Source organism: Podarcis gaigeae (genome assembly GCF_964106915.1).
Source record: "Podarcis gaigeae genome assembly, chromosome: 2".
Lineage (NCBI taxonomy): Eukaryota > Metazoa > Chordata > Lepidosauria > Squamata > Lacertidae > Podarcis > Podarcis gaigeae.
This window is the reverse complement of record NC_139679.1, coordinates 125014499-125026165: the sequence shown is the minus strand read 5'-3', so window position 1 is coordinate 125026165 and position 11667 is coordinate 125014499. Positions and strand designations below refer to the sequence as shown.

Sequence of the window (11667 nt, the reverse complement as noted above, 5' to 3'; positions counted from 1 at the left end):
ATGGGTGATGACACTGCAGCTTTGGTCTTGCATGGGATTCCTCTTGCACAAGCTCTCAGGAGAGGTGCAGGAGCTACAGCCAGCATGGTATCCCTGCTGCTACTTCTACTGGTCCTACTGATGCCTCACGGAGTCTTTGGAAACCCCAAGGCAAAATGCCATCTGAATCTGATCAGGGAAGAAAAGGGAGCGCAGAATTACTTCCGGCCTGGAGACTGCCTCGTTAGTGGGATCATCTCTCCAAAACAATTTTTCGATCAACTTCCATATGTCTTTTCTCAGCCCCCATTAACTAGGTTTGATGAGTAAGTAACTGTATTCTGGTGTCTCTTATGCTTCTTTACACACACTTACAAACACAGAGAGAGAGAGAAAGAGAGAGAGAGAATTCTGAAGCAGGAAATGGATTTTCTCCTTGAAACAAGGATATGTTTCTTCCCACATCAAACATACAGGCTGCTCTTTGGTGATCATATCATAGTTATTTTCATTAAATGGTGAAGAGCAGTTTCACATTGTTTTATTAATTTGTTTATTGCAGTGAGTCAGATAGACGCTACTGGCACATCTTGTCTTTCCTGTTCACCATCCAAGAGATCAACAGAGACCCCAGGATCTTACCCAACATCACCCTGGGCTACAACCTCTATGAGAACTTTTTTGATGCAAGGATGACTTCCGATGTCATGCTAGACCTGCTTTCCGGTGGGGAAAGCAACATCCCAAACTATACCTGTGGAAAAGGGAATAATAACCTGCTGGGTGTTCTTGAAAGGGCCAATTCTGTAATCTCAAAACAAATTTCGACCATGTCAGGCATCTACAAAATCCCACAGGTACGAAGGACAGAATAAAATCCAACTTTTTATCCAGGGGAGTCAAGATGTTTACCTTGAGACCAAAACAAATCACTAATCTCTCCCTTCCCTCACTAGATCAGTTATGGCTTGAATGCTCAGGCTATGGATGATAAATCCCAGTTCCCTTTTGTCTACCGGATGCTCCCCAAAGAAGATACTCAGTCCCAGGGGATTATCAAGCTGCTCCTGCATTTTGGATGGACATGGGTTGGCCTCTTTGCTCCAGACAATGAGAATGGAGAAAGGTTTGTGGGTGCCCTGACATCTCAGATGATCCACAGTGGAATCTGTGTCGCCTTCACACATAGGCTAGCAGAAAGCAATCCATATCGATCACTCATGCCAAAGGTGCCATTTATGATATGGAGACAAGTCAATGTATTTCTATACTATGAGAACACTTACACAGGATGGCTACCAATCATGGCACTACAAAATATAATCATGGGAGGAGCTGGGGCAAGAGTTTGGATCACAACAGATTTTCAGGACATCAACATGAATTTGCATTCAGCTCCAAAGGATTTTGAGAACATCCATGGTTCCCTCTCCTTTGTAATGAACACCAAGAAACCGACCAAACGTGATTACTATGCACCATCTTCATATCTTCTTTACTGGTTTTGGAGAAAAGCATTTTATTGCTTATATTCGAAGCATACCTTGTCTGTGAAAGGTCGGACAAAATGCACCGAGAAGGAGAAACTGGAGCCTCTGCCCAAGGAGGAGCTGGAGAGAGCCCTGTCCCAAGACAGCTACAGCACTTACTTCCATGTCCAAGCCGTGGCGCACGCTTTACATGCTGCATGTTCATCGATATCAAAACGGATGCCGAGGATGAGTGGAACAGACAGTTTGGGGTGTCTAAGTCTACAGCCATGGCAGGTATTTCCTTTCGCCTTATTGCAAACTTCAATCTATCTTCCCGACTGTGAAATAAGATCTAGTTAGTAGCAATACGAATAATTTGTCCTTTTTGATGCAAATCCAATTGATGAGGTTCTTGTGCAGAGCAATATTTCTGCCCACCATAGGGATTTCATAAGAAGACCCTCTCATTTTCCAGTGGTTACTCCTTAGTGCTCTGAGAGGAGTCATCTTAGCTGAAGTTGGTGTGTCCTCATCTCCTCTGTCTCTGCTGGCCTTCAGTGAGCAGCTGCAACACGGATGGAGTGGGAACACAAGCCTTCTGTTTTGTTTTGTTTTTTAAATAAATTTTTATTAAGATTTTTAAACATAAATGCAAATATAATAAACAATGTAACATATATCATAACATAATTTCTTAACTTCTTTGGACTCCCTCACGTCTTCCGCTCCCACTTGCATCATTGTCAATTCTTGCCCGCAATTTATCATCTTGTTTACATTCTTATGTCCCATTCATTTAGAATATAATCTAATAGTTCTCCCAAAAGTTTATGATTTTTCCTCAATCTCACTTATCATCCTAATTGCATCTAATTTAGTGGTGGTCAATAATTTATGATCTAGCCTCCATCTTAACATTCAGCCAAATTACAATGCTTTTTTAAATAAATCTTAAATTTCTTCCAATCTTCTTCAACCTTCTCTTCTCCCAGGTCTCGGATTCTGCCGGTCATCTCGGCTAGTTCCATATAGTCTATCAGTTGCATCTGCCACTCTTCCAGTGTGGGTAGATCTTGAGTTTTCCAGTGCTTAGCGATAAGTATCCTTGCTGCCGTTGTTGCATACATAAAAAATGTTCGATCCTTCTTTAACACCTTCTGGTCGACAATACCCAAAAGGAAGGCCTCTGGTTTCTTAGTGAAGGTATACTTAAATACCTTTTTCAGCTCACTATATATCATTTCCCAGAAGACCTTCACTCTAGGGCAAGTCCACCAGAGGTGAAAGAATGTTCCATCATTTTCTTTACATTTCCAACATTTGTTATCAGACAAATGGTTTATTTTGGCAAGTTTAACTGGGGTCATGTACCATCTATATATCATTTTCATTACATTTTCCTTCAAAGCATTACATGCAGTGAAGTTCAGCCCGTTGGTCCACAACCTTTCCCAGTCCTCAAACATAATGTTATGCCCTATGTCCTGTGCCCACTTTATCATAGCCGATTTAACCATTTCATCTTGTGTATTCCATTCTAACAGCAAGTTATACATTCTTGAAAGTACCTTAGTCTTAGGTTCTAACAGTTCTGTTTCCAATTTCGATTTTTCCACCTGGAACCCTAACTTTTTGTCATTTTTAAAAACTTCATTAATCTGAGCGTAGTGTAACCAGTCTCGCACTTTATCCTTCATTTTCTCCAAACTCTGCAATTTCCAATTGTCTCCATCTTTTTCTAATATTTCCCAATATTTTGGCCATTTGGCCTCCATATTGGGTCTTTTTCGGGCCTTAGCTTCCAGCGGTGAAAGCCACCTTGGAGTTTTATTTTCCAATAAGTCTTTATATTTTGTCCAGACATTAAACACTGCTTTTTTGACAATATGGTTCTTAAAGGCCTTATTGATCTTAACCTTGTCATACCATAAATATGCATGCCAACCAAAAGCATTGTTAAAACCTTCCAGATCCAATACATCAGTGTCTTCGAGAAGTAGCCAATCTTTTAGCCAGCAGAAAGCTGCGGCCTCATAGTACAACTTTAGGTCTGGCAGGGCAAAGCCCCCTCTTTCTTTCGCATCAGTTAATATCTTAAACTTAATTCTGGGCTTTTTGCCCTGCCAGACAAACTTAGAAATGTCTCTCTGCCACTTCCGGAAGCACTCCGTCTTGTCCACAATCTGTAGTGTTTGAAACAAAAACAACATTTTTGGCAATACATTCATCTTGATAGCAGCAATTCGGCCTAACAAAGAAAGTTTCAATTTTGTCCAACTATCTAAGTCTCTCTTAATTTCTGACCAGCATTTTTCATAATTGTCCTTAAAAAGACTCAGATTTTTTGCTGTTATGTTTACCCCTAGGTACTTTACTTTTTTAACCACATTTAATTCTGTTTCTCTCTGAAACCGTTCTGACTCTGTATCTGTCAAATTTTTTTCCAATACCTTGGTTTTCTGTTTGTTTAATTTAAATCCCGCCACCCGACCAAAGTCTTGAATCAATTGTAATACTCTTTTCGTACTAGATTCTGGCTCCTGCAAGGTCAAAACTAGGTCATCTTCAAAAGCTTTAAGTTTATATTGTTTCGCTCCGACCTGAATTCCGTCCACCAACCGGTCCCCTCTAATCATATTCAAGAGCACCTCCAGAACCGAAATAAATAGCAAAGGGGAAATAGGGCAGCCTTGTCGTGTTCCTTTTTCGATTTTAAACTCTTCTGTAACCACATTGTTGACTATCAATTTAGCCTTTTGTTCTGAATATATTGCATCAATCCCATTCTCAAAACCCCGTCCCACTCCCATTTCTTTTAAATTTCCCTTCATAAATTTCCAGGAGATATTGTCAAAGGCCTTCTCCGCATCTATAAAAATTAACACTGCTTTTGTATTTATATCTGTTTGCAAAAGTTCCAAGATGTATATAATGTTCCTTGTATTAGCAAACAAGTGTCTACCTGGGAGAAAGCCTGCCTGGTCCTTGTGAATTACTTTGTTTAAAACTTTTTTAAGTCTACTTGCCAAAATGTCTGCAAATATTTTGTAATCCACATTTAAAAGAGAGATGGGACGATAGTTCTTAAGTTGTGTCTTTTCAGCTTCCGATTTTGGTATCAATGTGATAAAGGCTTCCTTCCACGATTCCGGCGCCCTCTTCCCCTCCATAATTTCATTGCTAACCTCCATCAGTGGTTGTATCAAATAGTCTTTTAATGTCTTATAATACTTCGAGGTCAGCCCATCTGGCCCTGGAGATTTGCCCTGTTGCATGTTCTGAATGGCTTGTTCAATCTCTTGTCGTGTTATTTTGCAGTTCAGGATTGATCTATTTTCTTGTGACAATTTTGGTAGCCCATTTTTTTCCAGAAATTGTTTAATCTCAACCTCATCTTGCGGCCCTTGAGTGTATAATTTTTTGAAGTATCTCTGGAAGCACTTTCTAATATCCACAGGGTTCTGAATATTTCTTCCTTCAATCTCTAAATTTGTAACTGTATTTAGTTTTTGTCTCCTCTTCAACTGCCAAGCTAGCAGTTTCCCACATTTATTCGCCGATTCAAAAGTTTTTTGTTTCATTAGTTTGATCTTCCACTCTATTTCCTGGTTTATCAATTTAGAATATTGTGCTTGATGAAGTTTAATTTCTTTCAGAATCGGCTGTGACTTCGGATTTGATCTTAACTTCTTCTCTAATTCTTTAATTTTCTCCAAGATTTTGTCTTTCCTCTCATTTTGTATCCTTTTCTTTACAGCATTCTGTTGAATCAAGAACCCCCTCATCACAGCCTTGCTTGCATCCCAGATGATTCTTTTTTCCACCGTAGTGTTCAAATTTATCTCAAAATAGTCTTTCAAAACTTTTTGGGCCTTCTTAATAATCTCCTGATCTCTAAACAAATTGTCATTCATCTTCCATCTAAAGGAGCCGGTTGGTAGTAGTGTCATGTCCATCTTTAGTGCATTATGGTCGGAGCAGGTCTTTGGGCAGATTTCCACCTTTCTAGCCTTAGGTGCCAGACCTCTAGATATCCATATTTGGTCGATTCTTGTCCAAGTCAGCTGGGCTTCAGAGAAGAATGCTCCCTCTCTTCCCAAGGGGTTCTTTGTTCTCCAAACATCAATCAAATCCATATTGTCAGTCATTTTGAAAAAAGTCTTTGGTAGTCTGCCATCTTTTGTAACATTTTGACTTTGTGACATATCCATGTTAGTTGATACGACCCCATTCATATCTCCCATCATGATGATGTTATCATAGTCCAGATAATCCAGCATAGTCTCATGCAACTTCTTATAAAATTCCGATTTCCCCTCGTTTGGTGTATAAATTCCTAATATCAAAATCTTCTCTCCTTGATGTTGTATCTCAATTGCTAAAATTCTTCCATGTTCATCTTTAAATAAAAGTTTAGGTGACAGGCTCTCTTTTGCATATATCACCACCCCTCTCTTCTTTACTCTATCCGAAGATATAAATTCCTGGCCAAGTCTTTTATTTATTAACACTTTTCTGTGGAGCCTAATCACATGTGTTTCCTGTAGGCAAATAATATCCATTTGTTCCTTTTTTAATATGTGGAAAATTTTCCTCCTTTTTTCCGGGATGTTACAGCCATTTATATTCCAACTCAAAAGTTGCAGAGACATCCTGAATAAATCTGGTTATTTTCCTGGGGGTGGTATCTTATTTGCTGGATCTTCCGGTTCCAAGGGTGCAGGTACCGCTGGTGCTCCAGGCCCAGAGGATAATTCAATTCCTTTTTGAAGGTCCTCTCCGTATGCAGTCAAGAATTTATCTCTGTCTTCCAGTGTTCTGATTTTGACCTTCTTCCCTCTAAAGGTGAAGGATAGTCCTTGGGGGAACTCCCACCTGAAGATAATTGAATTGCTCCTCAACAGTCTCACCAATTCGAGGTAGCCAGATCTAAGGTCCAGCAGTTGTTTAGGAATATCCTTGTAAATTTCAATTCTTTTGTCCAAAATGTCCAGTGATTTTCCGTAATGTAGGCCCAAAATCTTGTCCCTTTCCTCCTTTGATCTCAATATTATCAAACAGTCTCTGGGTTTGTCTTTCTTTATAAGTCTTCCAAGCCTAAAAGCTGATACGATTTTAAAGTCCTTTTCCTCTAAGTTCCAAAACTTGGAAAATTCTTTAGTCAAAAACTCAGCTAAGTTGCCTTCTTCCACTTCTGGTATCGACCTTATCCTTAAGTTACTCTCCCGATTCCACAGTTCTGTCATAGAAAGATGGGTCTGGTGTTCATCTACTTGTTTACAGAGTGGTCTTACCTCTTGTTCCAAAATTCCAAGTCTTTGACTAGTATCCTCAGCCAATTTCCGATTTTCTGCTGTGGCCCCCGTCAATTCTCCAATTGCTTGTACGTTCTGTGATACTTGTCCAGTTAGTCTATTTAGGCATTCTGTGTTTTGATCAATTTTTGCTGTTTGCTCATCAGCTTTCTTATCCAGAGAGTCCACTCTCTTATCCAGAGATTCCAATTTTTCATAAATTTTCTCTAAAATAGAAGCAGTTGCTCCTGAGGCCATATCTTCCAATTGTAATTGCTCAATTTCTTCCTCCCCTGCTTTTAGCAGAGAAGCAGCTTCTTCCTCTGAAGGCAGAGTAGGTACAGATGATCTACGTGCCTGAGAAGCTGAGGTTAAAGTTGTTAAAGTTGTTTGTCTGGTTTTTGGTCCCTTTTTTCTAGCGCCACTCATTCCAAAGTTATCTAAAAGTCAAGGTCAAGCTGAGTTGTTCCCATGAGAAAACAACAGCCCAGATGGTAACAGTCAAGCAGGAGGCCGGGAAAAGGAAAGTAAAATAATGTCACTGCTGTAAATCCAAAATCCTCTAGGGGGAGCTTAAAATGTCTTTAGGGAAGAGATCAATTTTAGTAAAATTGTTAAAATCAAGTTTAAAGTCCAGGAACCTTCAATAACAGGTTTTAAGCAGAGTTAATATTAGCACCACATTGTTTCAAACAGTGCATACTGGTATTTCAAATGATGCTTCAAAGTAGCAAGTCCAAACTCCCTCAGATTGTTGCAATTTTTAATTCAAAGTAACCAAATCTGCAGACTGACAGCTCAGTTACTCAGGCAGCTCCAGCACCTGGGTTTCTTGCTCAAATTATATTCCCAAATAGAAGAAAGATATCACGATAGAAGTATAGAGCATAAAGTCAAGTACTTAAAGTCCTTATTCACTTACAGAAAAGTTCAGTGGTTGCTCAGATCAGTTTGGGTTAAAAGTTCTTTCTTGCCTCCACTCCTCCAGCTCTTTGCTTTGAAATTCAATGACAGCGGAAGACGGACTTCCTGTTTTTCGTCGCTCCGCTTTCAGCCAAATTCAATAAATTTTAGTCTCCAATTTAATAAAGTCCTTCTTTACTCACGGGTTGTTGCTTTTTCCAATCAGAAAGTTTCAGGAAAAGAGGTCAGCGCTCACCGGCAGCAGCAGCGCGGCTTCACTCCGTAGCTTGCGAAACGACCCACAGCGCCACTACCCCCTCCCCGTTCCAGAGCCCCTTACGGGGTTCCTTCAACGTTTCAGGGGTTGCTTCAGGCGCCCGCCGGGTCCCGAGACCACAGGCTTTTGCTGCCTGTGGGTTTCCGAAGTGGGTCTCCGCTTTGCCGTAGCAGACGACCCGTTTCCCACGGAGCTTCCCCTTCACCGAAGGAAGAGGACCGCCATTGCCGTTCGCGCCGCCTCCGGAAGACACAAGCCTTCTGGTCACACAGGTCTTCCCCACAATGCTGAGATGTACACTCATTGACCGTTTTCTATTTTAATCTTTATATACTGCCCTTTAGTGTGTGTGTGTGTATGTGTGTGTGTGTGTGTGTGTGTGTGTTAACACTGGTTGTTTTATAATATATCAACAGAACAGAATTATTAAAAATGCTGAAAGTTTCAAAACAACACCAACCGTGTACAGGATAAAACAGATGAAAAAAAGAATAGCCATAGCAGGGACCTTTTCCATGTACTGAAAATGCTTCTTGGAACAAAGATATTAAATAACAGGAACTTTCTAACTTTGTGTCCATGTGCAGAAATTAGCACCAGGTGTGTAACAAAGCAGCAATTGTCACAATTGGCACTGTTTCTGTTCTTCTCCAATATGTTGTTTCCACTAAGATTTACACTGCGATGGAATGACTGGCTCTCCAATTGCTGCTAAAAATTCAGTAACAAATTACCCCATATGTTCATTAGCATAAGCCAGGCATAGACAAACTCGGCCCTCCAGATGTTTTGGAACTACAATTCCCATCATCCCTGACCACTGGTCCTGTTAGCTAGGGGTGATGGGAGCTGTAGTCCCAAAACATCTGGAGGGCTGAGTTTGCCTATCCCTGGCATAAGCATTGATTCTGCATTCACCGCTCTTGTCCCCAAGAGCTCTCAAAGCTCTGGCCAGCTGGTCATTAATGCCCAGAGTGTGTGGGGCAACCCAATCAAATGGGTGGGTACAAATATTATCATCATCATCAACAACATCTTCTAGGTCAGTGGTTCCCGCTGGGGGTCCCTGTAACCCACCCAGGGAGTCTGTGGCACCATTCACATAATAAAAGCACTCTGCCCACCTGTGACTCCCAGCAACTTTCATTCCAGCTTCACCCCTTCTTAAGAGCAACCCAGTTTTCTAATACCTCCATGGGTGGAATGCAGTTGGATGAGAATGGGGAGCTGCCAGGCAACTATGACCTTGTGAAGGGGGTGGTGTTTCCCAACGAGTCTCGTGCAAGAGTGAAAGTTGGGAGTATCGAGAGAGAGACATCCATTGACACAAAGTTCTCTATCAACCCGGATGCTATTTTGTGGCCCCAGAGGTTTAACCAGGTGGGGGAAACTTTTTCTGTATGGTATCTGTTGATATACATTAATTTGTGGAATACTTCACACAGGGCTTGGACTGCAGTCCTTTGCCCAGTGCAGGGGTGGGAGCTGGCATACAAGGGTGTCCCCCTCATACCGTGAGCCCCATATCCATGACATGGACATGGAATATCCACATTCCATTTTGAAATCTGGAAATTTGGGTTTGACAGTGACACCAAGCAAGAAAACGCACCAAATAGGTTTTTGGGGAATGTGCCAGAAGTCCTGGCAGGGCTAGTGGTCCATGAGATGCTGTTGGGCCCATTCCAGACTCTATCAACCAGTTCCATAGACAGAAATTGTCCCCTTGATGCACCTTCTTCTCTTTGTGCTTAGACTGTGCCATGCTCCAGATGCACCGAAAGCTGTCACCCTGGATATTTCAAGGTGATCCAAGAAGGGGAGCCGGTTTGCTGCTATGTTTGTTCTCCGTGTGCAGAAGGGACCATCTCCACCCAGGAAGGTGGGTGACTCCAAGGGAGAGGCCATTTCTTGGGGGAATAGAAAGAGGGTGAAGATTCACTCAGATACATTTTCTGTTGAGATCTGAGAGCAATTTCTTAACAATTATCTAGACATACAAAATCTGAATCTAGACATGCAAAAAAAAGTTTCAAGAAAATGTGTTGTAAACATCATAAGGGGAAATCACTCTACAGTGTCATCTGGTGTCACAGTGTTATAACACATTTTAAATGCTTTTTTTAAAAAAAACAACAGCCCACTGTATCTGAGTCCCCTTCAGAGTTTGTAATCATCTCCCACAAAACAAAACACCTTAGCTGCCAAAGGTGAAGACACAGAAATTTGTCTTCACCAGGCAGAGAGAGTGGGAGAATGAAGACAGCAGAGACACCTCTGGAGGGAGGTCATTGCCTCTCAGCTTTACCTACATTCCAAGGGGATGAAAAGTGAGAAAAATCTTGTGTGTCAACTCTCTGTCCTTGGAGGAAAGGAGGGGTGCAACAGTGAAAATTAAGTAAGTACACAGATAAAACTAAATAAGTACACAGATAAAACTAAATAAGTACACAGATAAAACATTGTTATTTCCTGAACTCCAGAACATCAGCACCCCCCTCACCCCAAAAAAGTATTAGAAGCTACATGGTTATGGATGCAAGGAATACGAAAGCCACTCTTTTTCTCATTCTCAGATGCAACACACTGCACCAAATGTCCAGAAGATCAGCATCCAAACAAGGACCAAGATCAATGTCTTCCCAAGATTATCAACTTCCTAGACTACGAAGAGAATTGGGGGATCCTCTTGGCTTCCCTAGCCCTCTTCCTGTCATTAGCTGCAGGCTTTGTGTTGGCAATCTTCATTAAGTTTCTAGAAACTCCAATACTCAAAGCCAACAACAGGGACCTCTCCTACATCCTCCTCATCTCCCTCCTGCTCTGCTTTTTGTCCTCCTTCCTCTTCATTGGAAGGCCAAGGAAAATGACTTGCCTTCTCCGACAGACAACCTTCAGCATCATCTTCTCAGTTGCTGTCTCTTCTGTCTTGGCAAAAACCATCACTGTGGTGCTGGCTTTCCTGGCCACCAAACCTGGGAACAGGGTGAGGAGATGGCTGGGAAAGAGTCTGGCCAACTCCATTGTCATTTCCTGCTCCAGTGTCCAAGGTCTCATCTGTACCATCTGGCTAGGGATCTCTCCTCCATTCCCAGAATTTGACATGAACTCCCAACTTGGAGAGATCATTGTCCAATGCAACGAAGGCTCTGTTGCCATGTTTTACACTGCTCTCGGCTACATGGGCTTCTTGGCTGCCATCTGCTTCACGGTGGCTTTCCTAGCCAGGAAGCTACCTGGGTCCTTCAATGAAGCCAAGCTGATCACCTTCAGCATGCTGGTCTTCTGCAGTGTTTGGGTGTCCTTTGTGCCCACCTACCTGAGCACCAAGGGGAAATACATGGTAGCCGTTCAGGTCTTCTCCATCTTGGCCTCCAGTGCTGGGCTCCTGGGCTGCATCTTCATGCCCAAGTGCTACATTATTTTACTGAGGCCTGATCTGAACACGAAGGAGCATCTGACGACAAAACACTAAACATCAGATCTTTAATAGGGCAGAACTCTAATACAGCGGTACCTTGGTTCTCAAACGCCTTAGTACTCAAACAACTTTGAACCCAAACACTACAAACCCGAAGTAAGTGTTCCGGTTTGCGAACTTTTTTGAGAAGCTAAATGTGCTCCGTTTTGAGTCTTACGCTTCCGATTTGAGTACCACACTTCTGTTTTGGGTGCCACAGTTCCGTTTTGAGCATTATGCTGAGGTTTGTCTGTTTTTGTTATTTATTTATTTTGCGTTTTG

At 41.8% G+C, this 11667-nt stretch overlaps 1 protein-coding gene across 1 annotated transcript; it reads left to right on the top strand.

Annotated features, from left to right (window-relative positions):
• LOC310836094 (vomeronasal type-2 receptor 26-like) lies at positions 1–11400 on the top strand (the record flags this gene model as incomplete). The annotated part of the gene is made up of 5 exons (XM_083721010.1): positions 1–305; positions 542–836; positions 936–1745; positions 9681–9807; positions 10502–11400. The coding sequence occupies 5 exons, from the start codon at positions 1–3 to the stop codon at positions 11398–11400; spliced, it is 2436 nt and encodes an 811-aa protein (XP_083577136.1).
• Positions 11401–11667: the final 267 nt, after the last annotated feature.